We start from the raw sequence: 23,952 nt of genomic DNA, 5'->3' as shown, positions 1-23,952 counted from the left end.
GCTCCTGCCCCGTCCGAGGAAAACTGAACATACCAACACCTGCTGAGTGGGCACAGGGCTCTGCAGCGGCATCCCTGGCTTTGACGTGCCCTTAGCTCAAACCCAGACCCAGCTAGTTTGCACACACAGTCATGCCTTGCACAAAGCTGAATCTTGATCTTGCTCCTGTTGAAATGAAAGGCCAAAAAAAAAAAAAAAAAAAAAAAAAAAAAAAAATGCAGCCTGGCCCATTCTTGCAATCTGATCCCACACCCAGTGAGATCTGATGTTTCTCATTCAACTCCACCTCCCTGACCCAAGAATCCTAGCCCTCTTTTCATGCATTTTTAAAGTACATTTCTAGCCCTCCAGCAGAAAAAATTAAAAAAAAAAAAAAAAAAGCAGTTTGGACATATGATCCAAACGCAAATGTACAGAAACCAGAAGGCAACGTTAGGGTGTAGGGGAAGGAGGGTTTAAAGAGAGAGAGGAAAAAAAACGTTCCTGATTAAGCCAAATCTCCAAAGCCCAAGGGTCCTGACTTTGGATTTTTTGAAGGCCTGGAATTCAAAACACTCGCTGGCTTCAGCAGATGCCAGCTCCTTAAATCAATCTCTTCTTTTAGCCAGGACGTAGCATACTACTAGGAGATTTAGCACCTCCTACATGGCGGTGCAGCTCCAGCGGGCACAGCGGAGCAGCACGGAGAGAAGACATTAGCAGCTGACGCCGTCTTCTGAGCTGTACTGCAGCCTGTGTCGCATTTGCAACGAGATCTGATGCTTTTCTTGCAACTCCACCTCCTGGACCCAACGTACAGCTGCCTCTCCAGCCCCGCAAGTAAAGTTTGAGGCTACTGTTCTCCTTCTCCACAGCAGTTTAATTTTAGAAAGATAGAATGGCAAGTTGCAGGCAAGTCTAAGCACAGAAAAGGAGATTATCTTGAAACAATCCCAATGACCTTGAGTTGGGAGGGCTCAGACAGGCTTTCTGAATCTGCTGCCAGTCCCTAGGACACGCGACACAGGAAACTAAGCCTCGAGGAAAAAAAAATAAGAGGCTTTCCTTAAACAGCCACTCATGTGCTCTACATATGCAGTGGCTTAATACAAAACTGGTCGACCTGATCCCTGCGAGATTGGCCTGATGCGATTTACGTGTGTTAGCCCCCCAGCCAAAGCGATAATCATGCGGGTCACTAGTTCAAGACGGCACTTAAAAAGCAGGCTCGGTTTTAGTCGAGTTTGGGGAAGAGCGTTCTGCTCGACGTGCTTTGCAAACGATGCTGACCTCGCTGACTCCATGGGCTTGCGGCATAACTGCGCTGGATTCGCAGCAGGCAGGCGGGAAGAGCCAGTCCAATGGAGCTAACTCCACCCACCTTTCCTGGATGGCAGGGCTTTAAAAAGTGCAAGTGGCTTCTACCCACTAACCCCAGCACAAGCATGCATGGAAATTGCCACCCAGCGGGTGCTCGGTGCTGTAAATAGAGCACCTCATACCAGACATCACCCTGAAGTTCAGCCTGTCCTAGAAGCACAGCTACCCCTCCAGCTGTCATTTGAGTTCAGGAGCAAGCACTGGGTGGGGATATTTTGAGAGTGGCAGCTGCGAGACATTTGCATGTATGCCACCCTGGGAAGGCTGGCAGGCTTGCTCCGCTTTCTGCCCATCACTAAGGCTAGGTACAGACATTCAAAAAGCCCAAGGCAGAATCAAGCCAAGTTATGTGGTTTTCCTGTAAGCAGCATAGTTTAAATCAGTAGAGAACAGTACATATATATGGATGGGGAGGGGGCAAATTTTAGACCAGGTCCCACCATTTTTAAACCAGCATGTGTGCGCCGAACTTCTGTTATGGTGACAACCAGGACCAGATACTGCGGTGATGGGTACAGCATGGGACCCTACACAGGCTCTGCTCCCATTGGCCTCATCGTGAAAACTCCCACAGGAGTTTTCTTGAATACCCTTCAATGTATTCAAGACTGCTGGGGGTGGGGGGAACCTCACCCTTCTCTGTTTGGTGCAACACAGATCCTTTTTTGTAATAAGGGGATTTTGCCCTCTTGGACTTGGCCAGAATTTCCCCTGCCATTAGTGCTGTACAGCATGTTAGGCAGTGGTTGCCGAATGGGATCACGAGAACAGGAAAGTGCTATAAACTCAAGCTACTGTAGCCCAAATCAGTGCATCTCTGCCTTGCAAGGGTGATGGGCCAGGGATCAGCACACAACTTCAAAGAGACCATCTCTGTCTGAACTGCCACAGACTTCCTGCGTGTCCTTGGACAAGTCACTTTGCTTCCACATGCAATAGTTCTGCAAAGACATGTTGGGAGAATAAACATGTATTAAAGATGAGGAGATGCCAGAGATGGTAGTTACAGGGTCCATATTCAACAAGCTGCCGAGACACAGGGCCTGCTTTCAATCTTGGAACGGCTCACTGTTGCCAGCACACTTCCAGTCTTACTCACCATGCATTGCTTAGAAGTCGTGACCTAAGGAAGCTCTACGCTAGGAAATCACTCCTGAGAGGGCTTTTCTACAAAACCTTCCTGCATACTAGACATACGGGCTGTGCACTTAAGAGTCTTCATGCCCAAAATAGTGCACCAATCCTCAGAGCCTCTGACCAAGCCAGGCAACCTTTCCCCCCCGAATAAGCCACAGGGTGAGAATTCACCCATTGGTGGCGTAGGCACTGATGGTGTCCAATTTAAACCACTGAAATCAGGCTTCAGTGATTAGCTTCGAGTCGTGCTACCTTTGCACCCTGTGCATGAACTCCAGCTGGAGGAGTTAACTCGGTTCTCTAGGTGCTGTCGATTCCAGAACGCAACATGCATCTAAAAGAAAGAGCATCATTAGCATTGCTTTGGGATCTGTTTTGCCTCGGTATACCATGGCATTTACCTTCCTTTAAAAGGCTGCAAAAATCTTCAACAAAGCCCATACAACAGGCATGCAGCTGGTTTCTTGGTCTCTAAGGTTTACTTCCAAAAGGCAGCCTGTCTTATGCAGCTTTCAGTGGTACTCAGCACCTGATACACTCCAGTGCCTTTACTGAGGCTGGGGCCAAAAGCAGCTCTTGGGGCCAGACACACCATATATCACGACTCTGGACACTGACAAAGCGGTGGGTCCGAACTGGTGCTAGCAAGGGTGAAAGTTTTGGCCAAGTTTCCCTCACGTAGAGAAGTCGATAGGGGTATGAATACCAAACAGACGCCCATTTAAAAACTATCTATCTGATAGCAGAAAGGAGCACTCTGGGAAATGGTCCTGCCTGCTCCTCCCCGTATGAAGAGCGGGAGGTGGCAGGGGCTGTCTTTACAAAGCAGGGTATTTATCAAGGCCCTAAACGCCCCTTCTTAATCAATACCTAGCTAGAGAGTGGCTGGCTGGGAGTACAAGCAGATGCTAGGTAGGAGAAAACCCATTGCCTGCAATGCTTCAAACTTCAGCTGACAGCTCACAGTAAAGCATGAGAAGCTGTGACAGGAAGATCTACTTTAAGCAAGACAGTTTTCTTCGACTGCACAGTCTATGCTCCATGTGAAGCCTGCTGTTGACACGGGGCTGGAAGTGGCTCTTGGAGCTAGAAATAGTTGACACGATGGCTTTGGACACTGGCCAGTGAATCCAAACAGGGATACGAGTTTTCAAACTGGTGTCCGTGTTTGGGGTTCATACCCCATGGAAAGGGAAACTCTCTAAACAAGGGAATCTTTGCCAAAATTTATTTTTTTTAAAAAGCAAATGGCACTTTAGGATGAAATTCAGTCCAAGGTCTACCTTCTTTTCCGTCCTATCATCTGGTGCAGAGCGATGATGGCTGAAGGCAGAAGACCAGATTTTTAGTGCCTGTTTTCCCAAGGGCCGCCTGCTGACCGAGCGGGGATGCTTGCATCAAAAGCAGAGTTATTCACCCTCGTGAAAGTGCCACTCAGTTCATCAGGATGGCCTGAAAGGCTGTGACATATGACTTTGCTATGAAGCAACATTACAAGGAAAGTGAAGGCTCCAGGTGCGATGAGCAAAAGAAACCTGACCCAGAAGTACACCCTCCCACAAGCGGCTATCTCCCCCATCAGCTGAGCCAGACAAGCCCAGCCCGGCGGTATTCCACTGGGTTCACCTGGCCCCCGCCCCGACTTACCCGTCAGAGGGCAGGCGGTGCAAAGGGAGACGGTGCCAGACTCCTGAAACAAGCAAAGCGAGCAGCGTGCAGCCATGCACCCATCGAACAAAGTTAACAGCTCAGCCCGCTCAGTTATCAAACAGGCTCCCAAACCCCTGCAAGAGCCTTGCAAAACCAGAAAGACCTGAACCAAGGACAGGTCAGTGCAAATGGGAACCAATGGAGTGAGTCCAACCTGGCCTCCCTCCATGCTCTGCTGTGTCAGACCTTGCCCTGGGTTTGGCCAAATGCAAATCACTGCTGGTAATTTTAGAAGGCTGGAAACACCCAGCTCCCACGCCTTTTGTCCTCAGCGCTAATGGGCAACAAACGATGGCTTGCAAGTAAACAGAGCAGTTCGTGCACACGCACACACACACACATTGGTAGACGTATGCATTTCCCAAGCAGAATGGTTATGTGTCAGCAACACAGCACTTCACACCATCAGTGCTCTGTGGTGGGAGAGACCTGTTTACTGAACAGGGCCTCTGTAATGCATGACTCCTGACCCCCCACATTTGCAACGAGCTTCCCAGCATCACTAAAAACAGCCTTCCAAACTTGATTGACTAGAACCCCTGCCGCGGCAGCGCCAGGCTAGTTCAGACATGTTTCGGCAGAGAAAGGCAACTATCTTCTTACATTACCTTTAAAGTCTGTAACCGATTACATACAGGAGCGAGCAAAAGAGCTCAGCGTTTTCAAGTTTTTCCTACCTTTAAAAACCCCATGTACACAGGTTTTCTTTTCTTTTTTTCTTTAGTCTGCTGAGACCCATCCATGGTTCTCTGCCTTTTCTGTACCAGAAACCAGCTCGCCACCCCTGGATACCTGCCGCCACATAGCGCTGACAAGAGGGCAGACTAGTCAAAATCCCCTGACACCTGCTCAGGTGTCCTCAAGGCAGGATTCCCAGGTAGAAGACCCACCCTGGGAGGTCAAGTCACCACCCAAGGATTTTGCCTACTTGCTTTCTCTCGCTAGAGAGCCTTCTCCGCCCAGCCACGCTATTAGGAAGATTCTGTCCTACCATTGCAATGCTCAGCCTAAACGATCCCATGCTTGGTTTCTTTTCACCACACTGACTACCTTGCACGCAATCCCCCACTAGAAGACATCTCATCACACAAGCCAAGTTATTTAAAAAAAAAAAAAAGAAAAAGAAAAAGAAAGGAGTTTTTGTCCATTTCCAGACAGTTACGCTAACAACACCCCCCACGTGGAAGACAGCAACAGCCAGATCCCAAAGCAGAGCCATTTCACCCATTTACCTTGACAAAGCCTACATGCTGCCTGGTGAGGAGGCATAATAAAGAGGAGGAAAAAAAAAAAAGTCCTAGCAACTGGCTTGTTGAGAGCAAACTTGAACAACTTACCCGTCACAAGTACATATTCATGGAAAGCAACAGGAGCACTTGGATTGCCCACCTACCTCTGGGTCTGCTAACTCTGCACAAAACAGCCCTCTTGCTCTTCGCAGCGTTACTGGCTGCCTGTCCTCCATGTTCCTAGGAGTTTTAGCTATTGCCCAATGCCATAAACAGTGCATGGTTATTACTGCAGTCTCTTCCAGAACTAAAGGATTTTACAAGTGGTCATTATTCTTGTTTTAAATATAGGTTTTCAAAGAAAACGACGGCAATTATACACCACGGAGAGCTTTCCAGCTTCACAATGGCTGGAGCAAACTCACTGTGCAAAAAATAGGCTCGACTGAGGACTGGAGGAGTCAGCAGATATTTTAAATTGGAACTGGAGCTCTATTTCTGACAAGAGAGCCCAGGAGCTTCTGCGCTTCCCTGCACGGCAGCTTTATTTTTGGAGAGCGCCGATGAGGCGTGGTGACGACAGGGGGCGGGAGGAGGCAAGCGCATTGTGCCTCTAATTGTCAAGCTGAAAACTCCTTGCAATTAGAGCACGTTTCAAAGCATGGCACTGCAGATTAGCAAAGCCAGCACAATGCTGTGGCAGCGTTGGAAATAAGAGGGGCATCTGCCCATTAAAGTAAAAATAGAGAGGAGCCATGTGCGAATGTATTTGATAGACAGCACGCTCCAGTGGACAGCCCAGCGGATAGCGGGAGCCAGGAGGTATGGGCTGCCACCGCCTTTGGGCAAGATACTTCACCTCCTTGTGCCTCTGTTTTCTCCTCCCATATTGTGTCAGTCTCCTCTGTTTAAAGCATAAGTGCTTCAGGGCAGGGGCTGTCTCTCCCCAGATATTTATAGCAACCAGTGCATGGACCCCCACTGCCACCCCACCTCCGATATTAGGTGCAGCGTTTCAGCCACATCACACAGAGGATGTCTTCCAAAAGCGTGCATGAGACAACGCTTAGGTCATTAAGGCACTTTCTAATGTAGATTCCTATTTTCAAGGGGGATATTGGGTCTTAGTGACTTGAGCTCTTCAGACAACTCTTGCCAACTTCACTGTTCAACAGTACAACAGCTGCAGATGACGTCCAAGCTCACTACCTACCTATTATACAGAGGGAACCGGGTACAAAAGGGTGAAGAGAATCTGCCAAAGGCTATCCACCAAGTCAGTGGCAGTCAGGCCAGGGTCTCTCCTGATTCAATGCCCTACCTGCTGTTCAGTCTGCTTGAGCACTCCTCACACCCTAAGCACAGCTCTACATTCGGTGCAGCGACGTGGAAGTGTTACATGGCCAGTAATACTTCCCCTTACAAAGCACGCTTTTTGCAAACTGAGATCATTAGGAAAACATTCAACTCCAACCTGGACATGCTTGAGGGTGTATAAAAACACACACTTAAGAAATCTAAACACAACCCCTGGATTCCTAGGATGCAACACTTCCAGCTGGGTGGGGGAAGAGCCCTTACCTCACTATTTGCAACTCAAACGGTGCAGCCCTGGAAGCTGTAAATGAAACGGCGCATTCAGCAAGAGGCAGAGACAAGCCATGCAAAGTGGGATGGGGCAAGGGAAGACACATAAATAGCAAAAAGTCAACTGGATTTGGAAAAAGGCAGCGAATTGGCCAAGGTCAGGTCTTTCTTTTCCCTACTGACATGAGGCTTCATGTACTCACTCTCACATGAACACTAAAGCTTTTTTTAATTACTGAGTGGACATCTCATCCCTCCCGCACAGCTAAATGTTACTAGAGCAGGCAGCAGCTGCCTCAAAAACCAAAAAAACCCCAAACAAAAACACAACATCCCTTGGCAGCGAGGCAGGTTGAGAATTCAAGAACTGGGATCAAAACACGAATGCTTCACACAGCGCTACTGTTTCCAACCCTCGGAGCGGAGGAACAAGACTGCCTTCTTCCCAAGGACTGGCGGAGACTTGTGGGCAGAGGGGCAGAATAAGTGGTTAAGACATTTGCTGTTCTTGGCAAGGGCCAGCTCTGTGCTTGTTCACCACCTTAGCGACCACACAGTTGGAGGTGTGGACCAGACAATTGTTCCTTGCAAGGGTAGGATGTGGCTGAGACTTACTCCCCGCCACCCCCCACCTCCGTTCTGAATGCTTTCTCAAGGGTTGACAAAATGACGCGCTCTCTGACTTTCCAGTTACCCTAGAGACCGGCTACCTTTTGGCAGCTTGGCCACAGCACCAGACTCTCTCTACTGCACTGCACCTTTGTCACGGATAAGCCGTGGCCCCAAATAATAGCATACAAAAAGGCAATCAATGTTTAAAAGCAGTGGCTCTCAGCCACCATAATGTTTTGCAATGTACGGACACCCCAGCTGAGAACCCCTGAGCCAGAAGCTAGCTTGTGCCAGGTGAGGGTAGGCAGGAGGCATGCCCTTGCCTCTTTGTGCCCTGCTTTTTCCACCATCTTCCCCCTTCCAGCCTGTGGTATGTACCCAAAGGGCCAAAAAAATAAAATCACTGCTCCTCCAGTGACTCGAAAGCCTACAACCGAAGCCACCTGCACCTGCAGCCCCAGGAGCACGGGAGGCAGTGCCCACCCAGGCACATGTGCAGAGCAGAGCACGCTGGTAGGAGCACAGGAGCTAATTCCTCCAGAAGCCAATAAAAGATTAACCAAAAACAGAGCACAGACCTCAGGATTTGGCCAGTGCAGGCAAAAAAGAAGGAACATCCAGGGCTTTTCCTTGTTCATTAGACATTCAGGATATTAGTGATCATGAGGACTGGTTGTTCAGTCGGGGTCAAGCCAAGTTTTATTCGTGTTGCTGAACACGGCTACAGACACATTTATGCAATTCAGTGGCATGACTTGTGCATGAGCAAAAGCATACTGACACATGGGAAGCCTTGCTCAGTCCAGTCCTAATCAAACAGCTTTTCAGCTCCCTGAAATCATGGGGTCCCTAATGATCAAACAGCCAAATCCTCTTTGCTTTTTAAGCAGAGAGCCAGGTCTCCGTTTATCGGCTTGCTTCTCACTTCAAACAGGAAGGGGAGGCTGCAGGAAGTTTGGTCATGGATTTTTGTTTGAAGAAACATAAAGGGTCACAACGATCTGCTGGACCCGTGCATGGTTTTCAGGTGCCAAGCACCTGTGACTGATTTCTGCTGGAGCTGCGAAGTGCTCAGCGCTGCCGAAACTCGTGCCCCAAGGGCCGTACTCTGCACTGGGGAGGTGCCCCTTGATTTCGTCTCAACCCAGACTCGTGGCAGCTATGAAGAAAACATTTCTTTCCCAGTGCCCCTAGCAAAGAGTACCTCTTCGAGTCTACATCAGGGCTTCCTACTCTGCGATACGTACATGCCCTCTTGGTGACGTTCCAGTCACTTCAATGAATGTCACACGTGTGAACACATGAAGCTTGGGAGCCAGTCTGCAGGAGATACACGATCCGCACCCTCCATCTTTACTCCATCCTAACTTCATATCCATCAGATTAAGATTAAAAAGTGCTTCCCTGGGTTAGCAGGTAGGAAGAGGGCAAAGTTGCATTTACAGAGCAAAGCCAAGATACAGGGGGTGAGGGGGTCTCTGCCCATACTACCAAGTTGAACTGAAGCACTGCCCCTCCAGGTAGGTGCTGCGTAGGGATAGCACCCACATCTCCTCCCGCCTCTCTTCTTATGCAATCAGGGCTTCAGGCATCAGTGGTCACCAGCCAGAAACCAGGAAGCTGCCAGGCCCTGTGGCCCAGTGCTGCAGCTACCTGCAGAGCTGAAAGCTAATAAAACTGGTTTGGCAGCATTTTTTATCAGGCTCAGATGCAAATCAGGAGAGGAGCATGCCAGCCTGTGCTGCATAAATCCCTGTGCATCTTAAAGAGACAGATGTTATCTGGCTCCATCTTATTTTTCCACCCCCCACCCCCAGATCAAATACACTTTCAAGCCAAGGTGTGCAGCTCAGATCCAGACAAAGCAGCACAGTTGCTGAGCTGTACAGCTTCGTGACACCCCTGTGTTAAGCAGTTTTAGGAAACCAAAAAACAACCCAGCAAGCAGCTGTGAAGCATCCTCATGGACAAGCCAGGCACGACCTGCACAGGCAGCTATTCGTTCCCTTACCTGCACGACTTCTTTCCTCACGTTGACGACATCCAGCCAGTCGTTGAATCTCGGGTAGCTGTTGAGCTCCTTTGTCCTGTCATTCAGGGGCACGCTCAGCTTACACTGCCGCTGTCTGTAGATGTAGCCCATCAGTTTGGCCTGTCAGGACAGAAAGCAAGCAGCTGAGACAGATTTCTTTGATGTAGGGACCATCCTTTTGTGTTATATCGGACAACGCAAGGCCCAGCATGGTTCTGGCTCAAGATTTGGGTTCGAAAGTACCACAATCATACAAATAAGCAGACAATGATGAACAGGAGCTAAAGCAAAGTAGCTCCCTTATGCTAAAGGGCACAGAGAGCTTGGCATGCTTTGCTTTTTCAGAGGTAGGAAACACAGGCCCTTTCCATCCCTGAGTGAAGCCACCAGCAGTCACCTCCAGTGGTTAAGTTTTACTTAAATTACACACGATGCAGAAAGCAACCAATTGCATTTCTTCTGAAAGGAATTAGCCCCATACACATCAGGAATAGCCAATGCATGCTATGCCGTCACTGCTTTCCTAGCAGTTACTGTCAGCCTCCCTCTCTCACTCCCTCCATTTGTCTATCAAGCACACCCTATACAAAGGCTAGATGCCACAAGAATAATTTACTGCTGAGCAAAAAAAAAAAGAGAGCAGGGCTTTCACAGGCAACAGCCACCCTACCTTTTACCCTGCATTAAGCTAGACTTGTGTCCATACTCCTAGAGAGGAAGCTTTTGGGGTACAGATGACCTTCCTGTTGGCTTGAAACACCCAGCACAACGGGCCACGATTCCACTGAGGTCTCTGGGGTTTGCACGAACACAAATATTCAGAGAAGAAAACAAAAGTCCAAGTCAAACACCTGAACGTTCAAGAGGACGAGACTGATTTTGCTACAAAAGGTGATGCTTCAGAGAGCCGACTGATGCAGAGACGGGGGTGGAAGAGAAAGTATTGTGTGCACGGTTACATTTGCCTAACATTAAAAAAAAAAAAATCCTCAAAAGAGATTTCTCACTGTTTAAGCTGCATATTCCCAGAAGGGAGACTTCAGCTTCAAAGCCTTCTGAACAAAACAATACCTCAAAGCAATTTAGTCTATCTGTGTTTTATAAAACCAAAACATGTCTACAGTAAAGTCGAGAATTTTAGCATCGGGGATAAGATCAGACCTATAATTAAAAGGAAAAACAAACACCCAGGCCTTGCCAACTTTCATGTCTCCTCTTCTCAAGTTTCCGCTGGAAATATTTTCTGTCTACATGTCTGAAAGATGCAACACGGTGAAGTCACTTGCAGGAATAAATCACAGGACTTACAGACGCAAAAGACTTATTAGATCAACTCACCTGTTCTCGGATATAGAACAAGTCGGATGTTAGCAGAGAAATCAATGCTATTCCTGCTTTTCACTAAATGGCTGATGCATACCACTGCCTTCTATGGAGCAAAATGTTTTTAACCTACTTAACTGGGAATGTTACCACCGCCTAGGGACCACCCTGAAGAGAGGAGGCCAGTCCCTACGAACACTTGGGACCCAAGCCCGAAAACCCAGCTACTTACAAAGGAGGCACAGCTCTGCAAGGGATGTCCCGAACACCCTGGAAGGCCGTCTCTGCTCATGAGCAAAGAAAAAAAAACCACGCAGGTAAGGGGTAGCAGAAGGGGAAACAGTAGTAGGCAGCAAAGTACTGGCCTCATTAATAAAGCTACTGGTTCCTAGCCTAAAATCCCAGGGGAAGTCAACTGGAGAACCCGTGAAGGATGCAATGACCTCTGAAGGTGACCTAAGAGCTTAAGACCCATTGGAAGTTGCTTCTGAAAAAACCCTGCTCTTCTCACCCCCAAGCTCTGCACCCCTTCCAGCTGAACAAGGGCAACGCTTCCTTCCTAGAGACTTTATAAAGGTAACAGCAAAGGATGGATTTCTGTGCTCACATGCACATGCCTTGCTGAAATGCATGGGGACCCACATGGGCTACAACATAATTGTCACAACCAGGCGGATGACCATGGCGCCCCATGCATATACTTCTGCCCCTGCTGCTCTCCAGGTGGTTGAAAAGCTCACAATTTTGGATACAATTTGAAGTTCTCTGGAAGCCAACTACTGTCTGCGAACATATACGGCCACAGATGGTTAGACAGCACTAGAAGAAGCTTGACGAGCCATAGCTGGCGGGGAAGGCTGCAATCTTTGGCCACAGCCGCTTTTCTTGGTACTTCAGCAATATCGGTAGTGGCAGCACCAAGTGTCAGTCACTGTGCTGGAGCCAGAGGTGGATGCAGCTCCCAAAGCAAGCCCTGTGCCAGTATAAACCAGCACTGTGAAGTGGGTGATTACAGCGAGTAACGGTCACCATGGTGCCCATCTGGAATCTGTTCAATATTTCACGGAGGTCGTCTGCATCCTAGGAGCTCTGTGCAATGAAGACACAATAAAAACAGCTATTGACAATGCCTGGCAGATTGGCATTTTTGGACCAGGTTTTCCAGTAAGATCGCTGGGTTGGTCACTGCCTACAAACGGCTCAGGTCACAGGGCAGTTCAGTGGTATTTGAGCATTGTTTGTTTTTTTTAAACTTCTGGCCTCTGAATGATTAAATCAAAAACGCAAGAGGAACAGGTGCTACATACAGCTAGGCCAAAAAACAGCAGTGTCAGAGCAAGCCTACTTCCTAGGGAGGGCAATAGAAGGGCAGCAATGTCCCCCAAAACCCATCCCGGTTTAACAAGACATAATCCAACAAGTGGGCCCTGAGCACCCAAATTCCAAGCTGAGATCAATGATGCTCACAGGAATATAGCACAAATGATTCAGAACCAGTGCGAGGGGCACAGGGAACCCTGAACGGGATTCAGGCCACATCTGCACAGAGCACCCACCATGGCCAACAGCAGCAGTCTCAAACGTGCTGCCCTGCTCCAGCTGGGCCATCCCCAGCATGGAGCAAGTGCTTTATATGGGCAAATTGGCACCAATGCAGGACGGTGCATCTAATTACCTTGCCCACGGCCCTGTCCCAGACAGGGCTCTGCTGCTTAGACTTTAGGAAGTGCTCTCCATGGAGCAGCAAGACATGCTTGTGGGCACTACCACTGGGCACAGCCCACAGGCCATGCAGAAGTGACCGTAGGAGTTCAAACACCCCAGGGAAGATGCTGCTGAAAACCCTGACTGCTGACTCTCCATCTCCATCACCCTATCAGTAAGGCAGACTGCTACTTCCCATCTAGTTAGACCCCAAATGCAACACAGACCGCGTGGTGCTCTGCTGAAGTCAACGGGCCTCCCAGGGGTCACTGGACTACAAGCATTGTGTTGGCAGAGCCAACTTCCTGTGCATTAAGTGCCCATGATCTCTGTGAGCATGGCCATGACCCCTTTAAAATGAACCCCACTAATGATCCAGCACCACACAGGTCTCACGCAGAGACGTTCTGGCCAGCAGTGAGAGTAGCGACAAACCTAAGTGTGCGTGGCCAGGGGTGGAAAAAGCACAAGCAAACCACTAGCAGGCACAAATGGATACTGCGACGGGCTGAAGTCCCATCCCTACTGAAGTCAACGGGAGTTTTGCCAGGGAAGTCAGTGGGGTCAAAATTCCAGGCATAATTTTGAGAGAGATGAATTTTGTTTGGTTGAGGCACGCTGGGAGCTCGCTTCCTGAGCACAGCAGAAAAGCAAACAGGACTCTGAAAGAAAGGCTAGGCTTCCTATTGCACGGTCTGTAAACAGCGTAGTGCTCCAGCCCTCCAGCAGCCACGCTAAGGTCTGACGGGTGGAGAAGCTGTGGATCATGGTTGTGGAGTAGGGACCTCTGTGCCAAGAGCCACTGAGGACCAGCACCTGCAGCACCAACCTCCCGCAGCCTTATTCCCGGCCTTACTTCAGTGTTGTGCCTTTTTTTTTTTTTTTTTTTTTTTTTTTTTTTTACCTCTCGAGTGCCCTGTTCAGGCCGGTCACCGCAGCTCTGCAGAGCTGTTCTGGCTGAACGTGCGTTTCCCCCTTTGCACACAAAGTCACCCCTGGAGCTGCAACGCGCCGGAGCAATCCCCACTCGCTGCATCCGCGTTCACGCCAAGGCAGCTCTACTGGACCTTGACGATCCTGCACTACGGGTCGGTCTTCCAGCCACCAGCTGCCCGCACGCACGTGTCAGGGAGGCAGCAGCTTGTCAAACCCCAGGGGCTTCACAAGTCCAAAGTCCCTTTAATTAACACTAAGGATGACCACGGTGATTCCAGTAACGAAGGAAGCGAGTAGTCACCATGAACACTGCAGTAATCTGTAATAGTGCTGGGTCATCCCTCCAAAGGCCTCTGTTATATCAGCCTTGGCTCGGTGCAGAAAGGGGGACACATGATGAAGTGGTTGGCTGGCTAACTTCAGTCATACGTGACCTTCAGCTTTTGCACTCTCACACCCCACCCACCAAGACCACTTATAAAGGCACATCTCCTATTCACTCCTGAGTCAGTTGCAAAGGTCAAAGATGAGCTGTCAAATTCATTTTAAACCTCTTTTCTCCCCCTGTTAGCTGCTCGGTTTCAGTAGGGACCTGTTATTCTCTGGAACATGGCCAATGCTTTGTGCTATATTCCTGTGACATACTGCAGTTTGCCAGACTCCCTATTTACTGGGATGTGTTTGCTCTAGTCTTTATTACTTTGATGCAATTTTAAAAGCCACTCTTATACCGACAACTCTTATATGGCACCTTCAACGCTTCATAGGACAGCAATCTGATCTCTGCTTACCCTCCCAAAGAGTTTCACGTGTGCACACCAGGTGGCTTCTCTCTTGAACAGGCAATGAGAATAAGGGCCACACTATACGGGACGGTGTACGCAGGGAGGGTGATCTGCAGTAGCGAGTGGATGGCAGGGAGGTCACAGGCAGAACGGAGCAATGCAATAAGCTCAGCTTACAAGAAGTGCTCCTAGATGCACACAAGAGGGTCAAAGCACACAGAGCATCGCAAGCCTTTGCTTTCATGGAGGCCATCCCCCACCTTGGCATCCGAAGCTGCTGCACAGGCTCACTACAACCGAGCAGGCTGCACCTTCTGGAGGCACTGAAGGCCAGACGGCATGATCACATTTCTGAAAAAACATCACAGGGTAAAATTCCCAGACAATCAGCACCGTGGCTCGTTACTGCTTCTCCTTTCATCTGGTCACCTCACCCCTTCCCCATTCTTGGACACAACTCAGAGCCATTGAGCAACCTGGGAAGGAAGTAGGACCGCTTGTTTCGTAATTTTGAAGCCAATGCAGTGGAGCATCGAGAGGGTACAACAGTCCCAACCCCAGCCTGGCTGGGGGGCATGCACTGTAGCGGCTAATTGCATCACACAAGCTTATTTTCCCTTAACTGCGAAGAGATAGACACACTTCTCACTCCTACTGGCAGGTCAGCATCACCACATCCTCTGAGACTATTGGGTTCATTCGGTTTTGAGCACTTTTCATCTCTTCTTACAGCTGGGGAAGACCGGTTCAAATAGTGCATGGCCTATCCTGCCCCATCTCCATCAGGGCGAGCTTTCCCACAGATGGAGGGGAGCACAGGATGAAACATTTTCAGGTACCATTAGCATGTGCTTGGAGCACCTGCCATTTCTGCTGAGGTCCCTAAGAGATGCATGGATTCAGCACCTCCGAGTCTCGCATCTCCTGCATCAGAGCTTCGTCCACTAGAGCAGGGCAATTGCTGTCCCTTTGGTGAGCACAGGGCGAGACACTATGGCATCCAGTAGGCTGAGACTCAAGAGCTAGGGCCTCTCTCGGCTCTGCCACCGATTTTCTGGGTAACCTTGGTCAAGTTCAGGTTCCTCTAACAACCTAGTGGGGCTTGTCAACTTGAACCGCATAAGCAGCCACTCCATGTACTGTTGCAGCACCCAGCACAATGAGGCTGATTCCAGTTGAGGCCTATACATCAAGACATAAGTATATGGTGGTAATCCTCCATATATTGGCTGGGAGAGCCTGGCAATCTGGGCCCCTCTGAAGCATCAAAAGCATTGAAAGCACTGCTTGGCAACCTGTGCACATCACTGAGCAGGCCAGCCTCTGATGTCCCATTTCCATAGACACTTCAAGTCCAAGCCGGTTTCCCTCTGCTCCTATATACATGCTACGCTAGTATTTTCCCTCCGGTTGGATGAATCTCATTTTGTTACTTCCTGCGCAGACTTCTAACTCCACTCTATGGTTTGGCTTAAATGGCTGTGCTGTTGCAAAACCCATTTCTGAGAATATAATAAAAACTTCTGGGTTCAGTGACGCAAATAAAAAAAAAAAAAAAATCCACAAACACCAAGCAGGTCTCCAACCACAAGCTAGACAGAGAGATAAAGCCTGTAGTAACCTTTTCATTGCCTGTGCACTGACTAGTCCTGCATGAGATCACAGCAAACCCCATATTTTGGCAGCATATTCTGGTTGCAGGGGGGCAAGAAGGAAGCCAGCGAGAGGGCCAGGGGAGGTGGGTATTAACTCCAATTGAAACCCATTTGTCCTCCCCTCGATTTGCTCGAGGTGCAGCAGGAATAACGTGCGCCGATCTGTATCTCTCTGGCAAGAAGGGAGCAGATTAAAGTCCTACTGCTTTAAGGGACTCCACGTTGTAAAGGGGTCACCGTGTGATTGAAAACCCAGGCCAACATATGCAGGGGAAAGCTGCCAGGCTTGTGCATTGTTTATTTATTTATTTATACAAAAAACCTAGCCAAACCTCTCGAGACAGGAGCTCGCCTGTAACAGTGACGTCAAACTAACAGTTGGGAGCTTCAAGATTTGCACAAACAAAAGCAAGTACATGCAGGACCTCTGGTTGGACTCCGGTGGAGACGGCAGGCAAAAGCAACTGCATCTGCAGAACCAGTTTTCAGATGCTGGATGGCGATATTAAAATAAACCCCAAAACACCCAAAAGGCTTCCGAGCCCCTGAGAGGCTACGAATGCCGACTGCTTGGAAGAAATCCATCTTCAAATTGCACCACTGAATTTTTCATCCTGCTGGGCCTGCGACTGATCAGAAGTCGCACGCTAATCTAGTTTCCCAGAGAATGTCACAGAAACAGTTTTACGGCCCCTAGCCAAAGAGAGGTCAGATGTATTAAAAGCTGTGTACTTAGGATGAATTATCTTTTCAACAGAATTTGTCCTCGAGTCTGTCTTTGTCCTATGAGGACGACGACATCTTATTCCAGAAGCCTTCGAAGACAAAGCAGGTTAAAGCTGGTCTCTAGTGCTTGCCATTTGAGCTTTCATCTAAAAATACCTGCATTAAATCATAATTCAGTGCAATCAACCCACATGGCAGGGGATTTGCACTTTCCTTAAGCCTTATTCCAAATTCTCAGACTGCCTTGCAAAGAGAGCAAGAATTGCTATGTCCAGTTTACATACAAACCAGGGAACTGAGGCCCAGGATGTAAATGAGCTGGCACCCCAGTAGGTCATACTGCTCCTCCTAACCCAAATGCAGCCAGCCACAACTGCTTGGGTGCAAACCATGACTGCAAATGCAGATGAACCACTGCTTAGATAGATAACACCTATCCTTGCTTGAAACCAGGGCAAACCATGCAGGGGCACTCGCAGGGGTTTGCACTGGTGCTCTAATATAGCAAAAGGTTTAGTCAGTCTGTAACACTTTGGGCAACTGCGCAATTGGTTGCGTGGCTCAGGCTGCGTGTGCACAAGTTACCGGGAAAGGTCGTAGTAGCAGTGAACACACCCCAGTCGCCCGGAGGGGGAGGCGGTGGGCCAGAAGGGAGGAAGGTGGACATGGGCCAGGCGGACGTGGAGCAGGGGGGTGGAGGGACAGAGCCCCCTATTCTTGATGGGCAATTTGCTAGTCATTACATATTCTGGCTGCTGAAAGCAGGAGTCAGGGCTAACCCCCAGTATGCAGAACACTGCTTTTACCTCCCCTCCTCCTTCCCAGTTAGAGCAAGAGCATCCAAGGAGGTACCAAGTGTCATAGGATTTCGAGTTGCTTCCATGAGTCAGACTCGTACCATGCATTTCCTGCATTTTCCCCTCCCCACCCCAACAAGTTCCTGCAGGCCCTTCTCCTAAAGGGACTCCCTGAAATTCCCTTCTTGCCCATCTCTCCACATGCCAAGGTCCTCCATTCTCACTCCATCACATGCCAGGGGTGTGTGCTCCTATGCGTGCCGTGCTATTCCCTCATCTCTTCTTGTGCCCCGTCTCATACCAGGGTGATCTGCTGGGACAGTGGGGACTGCTCAGACCATCGGTACCACCGACTCTTCTTTCACACACTTGGTTAAGCTGCTAGGTCTGGGAATCTTGATGTTCCCCGTCTCCCATCTTGTAGTTTACAAATCTCAGTGAAAATCAGAAGTGTTCTGACCACTGACGCCTGGAACAGTCCCTGTAGTTTTGGGATGGATTAAACACAGCATTCAATAATTACCACGCTACACCCAAACAGAGTGCAGCCGTCCCATTGGCCAACTAGTCTGATGCAGGCTTTAAATAGAACGCTTCCCCTCCCTGGAAGATGAGGTCTGATGGCAATCAGCAGCCCTTGAGTAGATAAATACGGGCTTGCACAAATACTTCACACAGCCTGCAGTCACTGCCTGTCTGTGCAATTCAATGCACCAACAGCTGGAGTTTTAAAAAGGGCTAGGTCAAATTATTACCCAATACATCTGCAGTTATGCATGGCTAAGATAAAGGACAACGGCCTCTCTCCCTGTCAGGCATAAGCTAACTGGACAGGAACGCCCCAGTTCATCTCCCACCAGGTACCGAACGCAGGGGACCAAGGTGTAGCTTCTGGACCTTTAAAGCCTCCAAGAATGGCCACTGTTGGCACCAGAGTGGAGGACCCAGTAGTCAGCTCCACCGTGGCACGATCACGTTCACCTTCCTAGCTTTTTAACCAAGAAGCAAGGCTTGTCCCCATAGGAATACACTTGGGAATAGAAGAAGAATCAGAACAAGCCATTTGAAAATAGTGCAGTGGACGCAAACGGGACCTGACAGGGAAGCAAATTAAGCATCTTCAGCTAACTGGTCTCAACTTTTGAGCACCCCTCTCTATGGTACCCTGAGTTACACCAACACCGCACTGAAGTTACTCTGGATTTACACTCACCTCAGAGATTAGGAACCGGCCTGCTGAGCTGAATAGTCTCTCAAGTCATGCTCAGAAACTGCGTGAGAAACTGATAAGGATTGTCCAGAGACTCTGAGAAGCCAGCAGCAATGCAGCCGTACTTCAGGACACATATTTCAAAGTCATCCAGGAAGATGTGAATGGAGAAGGCAGAAGATAAGGGAATAGCCCAGGCCTTTACAAAGGGTTAAAGGCATCCAACATGGAAAGTGCCAGCTCAAGGACAAAGTCTTAAAGGCTTAAGCGCTGCAGCGTGCTGGCCCGCTGCCCAGGGGTGGATTTCACCCCAACCGAGGATGTAGCTGCCTCCCTGGGGTGAGACGGGGCAGGAGGCCTGTGGAAACACACTGGGCAAACAGATCTGTTCTTCCAAGTGAATTTCAGAGTTGAGAAGCCTGGGATGGCTGAGGGCATGAGTTTGGGATTGGAGACCTGGGCTCACTTCCCTGCTCTCCCTTGGGCGAGTCAATTAACTTGCAGGCCTCAGTTCTCCATCTGTACAATGGTGATAATACCACAGCCCAACCCCAGAGAGGCACTGGAAGGGCTAAGCACACGGACGTACACAGATCTAACTGCCCCAGTGCTTGCAGTGCTCTGCACACATTGCAAATGGGCACACAGAGCCTGCCCCATCTCAGCTTCTACTGTCTTCTGGTCAAAGTGCAGTTGGACTGCAACACCATGCACACACGAAGTCAAAAGGAGCAGCAAGGATGCCTAGATGGAAGAGGGAAGAATGAGCTCATCGGCTTCACCATGCCGGAAAGAGCAAAGAGCCTGGAAAACTAAAGAAATGGGCCCTCTTCCCATCTCTGCCACTGACCTGCTATCAGACACTGGGCACAGCACTTGACTTAGTGAATACAAAGCTGGCTGTACAAGAATAACCCTGAGCACTCTCCTTCCGAGAGAAAGCTGCTAAATGGATATTAACCTTGCCACCACAGAGACCGACTACTCTTGGACTCTTCTCCCCAGCTTTCAGCAGTTCCCTCGGCAGCATGTACTTTAAGCAGCTGACTCACTTGAATAGCTTCCACCTATCTCAGATGGCATCTCTAGAGACGGCCACCATCTAATCATAGTATCATGGGGCGAGCATGTGTGCACGCACACCCAGTTGTAAAGGCAACCCTCCTCCCTCCTCACATGCAAAACAGCACTGCTAGGGACTGCTGGCAAGGCCGTTTTCCTTGACACCCAGCAAAGCCAAGCAGCTCGCGCAGGTGCAACTCAAGGCAGCCCTGGAATTGCATGCGTGGGCACAGCAATTGCAAACCTTAAGGAAGCTGGAGTCATTTGTCCTCACATTATTTATTACTTGCTGCACCTCAGGGCCTCAATTCTCAGTTATGTTAAGGTCTTATCACATCCAGTTTCGGTCACAACCTGACTATTCTGGCTAAAGGGAAAGAAATATTTGCCATTCCAGTTGCAGCTTGGAGGCAGCATAATGGTAAAAGGTGCTTTATACTAGGATTATTTCTCTTTTAGTATCAGCTAAACACTTTCATCTTGATTTAAACTGCGGGCTGAAAGGACAGGAGCATCTGCCACTCGGGTCGAGCCGAACGTTCGTTTTGCTCCGAACTTGTTTCTGGGATGACTATATTCTCCCAAAGCAGCGACCCACTCCTCACCCCCAGTGCCAAACAATTAAAACGTTTCAGTTTTTCCAATCAATCCTGCAAAAAGAGAGGAATTCTTTCTACTGAACACTTTGATCATTTCATGGAAGGTAAAAGGATGCTGAACTCTGGGGCAAAGTTGCAACCGCACCGGGCTGGCGCAGGGGCCACTCGTGGCTCGGCAGGATGATTAAATCCAAAGCACAAGACAGGCAGGCAGCGTTTCAAACGGTCCGAATCCCACATGATGCAGGCAGTCTTAGTCCCACTCACATGATTTCATTTTGCTTCCAAACCAACGAGAGCCAGGCTCATGTAGATGGGATATCGGCGGTTCAGCTTCTCTCAGAGGAAAGCCAAGTCAGAAGGCGAAATCTCAAAATCATCAGATGGGGGGCTCATTTGTTAACGGAGTATTGTCTCCCGATCAGTCACGGGCGTGTAAAATTTAAAATTCGGTCCGACACACGCACACACACTGGAGCGACTCAATGAGGGAGGCAGTGGACAGAGCGCTATCCTGAGATCTGCAAACGCCGAGTTCCAGTCCTACGTCTGCTGCTGGCTCGGAGCAAATCGCTTCACTTCTGTTGTCCCTCGCTTTCCTCCCCGACACACTTCACATTGCTCTAAAGGACAAGGACTGTGTGCTGTGCCCGGCCAAGGAGCTGCTGACTAGCTGGCCAGGGTAAAACGGGTGGCAATGATGTACCGCGCATGCACAAAGCAAAACGAAGGGGTGACGTGACAATTGTGAGTGGCCGGGCTCTCGTGTGTTGCCGAAAGATTTATGCACTGGGACAAGCCCTCCCAACCTAGGCACCAGACTGGGGCTTCAATGGGACCAGCAGTTTGCAGCAGCCCCTCCAAGTTCAAGAGCCAGAGGCAACACTATACTCTCAGCCAGTTCAAAAGCCGGCCCGGCCCCAGGGAGCTATGCCAGTTTACTCCAGCTGAGAATCTGTCCCTTTAGGCTTTTAATCCCAAGTTTCTTTGCAGCAGCAGCAGCAAGAAACTGAATCGTCTCCTAATGGGGCAGGAATCCAATTTCGGTGCTGGCTGAGGAACCGATGCTTTTACTCTCGAAAAAGAAAACGGTGCAAGACAACGTGCAGGACACGCTCGCAGGAGAGGCACCCCGGAGCCGCTTTCGATAAAGCACTGTGGGTCACCACGAGCAAGTGCATGTGTGGGGACAGAGGTCAGGTTTTCCCTTGCACCTCCGGTCCTGCCACGAGCCGACATGAGAACAACAGACAATCGCCCAAGCCTTGCTGTGGCAGGATATTTCTGCCATCACGTGATGCATACAACATCATCATTTCTGGGTTGCTGGGAGGCTAGGAGCTGCTGTTCTTCCCCCAACGCACTTCTTTTACCAACGTCTATCTAAGACCTGCCACCCTGATTGATGCCTTCCCAGCTAGGGGGGGCTGGGCACAACTAAGTGCCTTTTCTGTAGCCGATAACATTAGGCTTTTTACAGATCTTAGACTTTTGACATCAGGCCCCTGCATCTCCCTGCAAAGCAACCGACTGTGCCCTCGCTTTAAAATTTCAAAGGCTTTGCACCCAGCTCATGCTGAAAATGAAAGCTCTCCCTCCTCCTCTATAACCTGCGGACGGACCGGCAACCACAACAAATCGTCACGAGAAGCCTGCACGGTTCAGAGCTGCACGTGCACCCTCAGTGCTGGGTAAACACATTGCCGTCACTGCCCCCTTTGCAGTTCACCGTCCTCTCAACTCCGACCCTCCTTGCAGCATCCGTCCACTTCTGCGGCTCAGCCCGCAGCGACGGGGCTCGAGAGCTCAATCCTGCAAGGTAACAAGGGAGCGCGATTCTCCCTGATCCCAGGTGCGCTGGCTGGAGGGCGATACAGGAGGACCACAGGATCCCCACCAGGACTTAACAGCTGTTAACGCTCCCTCGTCCATCCTGGAACCAACGCACGTGGCATGTCTTCAGCATTTACTCTCAGCCCCTCCTGCAAAGGGCTGCTCGCTCTCCACTCCTCATTTTGCTTCCAGCAGGTTCCCCAAATCCCGTCTCCATTCACTGCAGCGCAGTCATTTCAGTCCCACCAAGCCTGGGCACCTCCTGAGCACTGGAAGAGGCAGAAAGCATGGAGACCTGCCTGACTTGGGCCGAACCTCACTGTGCAGCAAGGGCCTACATAAACTCATAGTGCCTGCTTCAACTGGGCCCTGACACTGGACTCGGGTCTTTTGAAGGTACCAGTTTTAAAAAAAGGGATGAGGAAAATGAGCTTAAGAGAGAGTTTGGGAGACAACGGTTCAATCCCTGCTCTGCCCCAGACTTCATGTGCAACCCTGGGCAGGTCACTTGATCTCCAGCACTTGATCGTATGGCTGCCGGGCGTCAGAGGGGTGTTGTCGGGATAAATGAAAGGCTGCGAGGTGCTGATGCCAGCTAAACACACCGGGAAAAAAAACAACAATCACTCAACCCCTCTGGTCAAGCTCATGGAGCTACCCCAGGCACGAACGCAGCCCAGAGGCGATACGAATCCTGTGCCTCTTCCTACGATTGTATGCGACTTGCTCTTTGCCAATGCAAGCTTCCTCGTTCTCTCTTCCCCGCCGCCCCCTCCCCCAACGCCCAGAAAGCAAAGCAAGTCAAAAAACGCCCTGTGCAGAAAGCAGTGGAGCAGGGGGCAGGAAGATCAGAACCGGTTTGTGAATTGGAAAGGAAATGCCAATTTGTTGGTTTTTTTAGGAGAGAAATAAGAGAGTCCCAGCCCAGGGAGCTGCCTTCTCCTGGTCTCTCTAACACGCCAAACCTCGAGCGCCTTCAAAGAGCCGCCTCGCCGTCATGTGCGCGATGGCAGCGCAGCACTCTTGCCTGCACGCAACCGACTCTCAGGAGTATCTGATTGCACCGAGGGGGCTGGCGGCAGGGATTCAAAACCCCGGTGCAACCACCAACTTCCAGCACAAGTAAAAAGGACTAGAATTTACAGCACATATAAAAAGCTTGACATTTCCTCCAGCAAGGTCAAAGGGATGACTAATTCTGGGTCCCCGGCATTTTCTTGCTCCTCCCTTTCCTCCTCCAAAGCCACTCCTGCCAGGTGCTGAGGCTGCTCAGCTCCCATAACCGAGGGAGCGAGGGCCAGGGTACGATGCCTCTGGGAAGGCAGGCCGAATGGTACCGAACGCACTATCTCGAGGGGCTCTACAAGTACTGGGCCCCTTGAAGGAGGCACTTGGCACCTCCTAGGATGCCACCCCTATTCTCAGCGATTTCTCTTTGCTTCCCCTTGCTTTGTCCCGTCTCCTTTGTCATGGCAGGTTTCATCATTTTTCTAACCTCAATTAAAAAACAAGATGAAAATCCCCACAAAGCTTCTGTCCCTCGAGTTTCCCCAGGCGCTGGCTGTGGAACGAGACTGATTAGCAGCAGCCCCATTCTCCAGAGCACTTGGCCTTACTGCCAAAGCTTCAAACAGAGACGGAAACAAAAAAATTGCT

The 23,952-nt window shown here is 49.8% G+C and overlaps 1 protein-coding gene across 1 annotated transcript in view; it reads right to left on the bottom strand.

Moving 5' to 3' along the window:
• The window catches only part of KSR1 (kinase suppressor of ras 1), a 93,763-nt gene that overhangs the window by 37,813 nt on the left and 31,998 nt on the right, over window positions 1–23,952 (bottom strand). Inside the window, exon 2 of the mRNA XM_006276458.4 lies at window positions 9,646–9,786. Coding sequence (XP_006276520.2) covers window positions 9,646–9,786 — 141 coding nt within the window. The remainder of the gene's footprint in view (window positions 1–9,645; window positions 9,787–23,952) is intronic.

Source organism: Alligator mississippiensis, chromosome 14 (genome assembly GCF_030867095.1).
Source record: "Alligator mississippiensis isolate rAllMis1 chromosome 14, rAllMis1, whole genome shotgun sequence".
Classification (NCBI taxonomy): domain Eukaryota; kingdom Metazoa; phylum Chordata; order Crocodylia; family Alligatoridae; genus Alligator; species Alligator mississippiensis.
The sequence above is the reverse complement of the archived record's forward strand: the minus strand, read 5'-3'. Positions and strand labels throughout refer to the sequence as shown.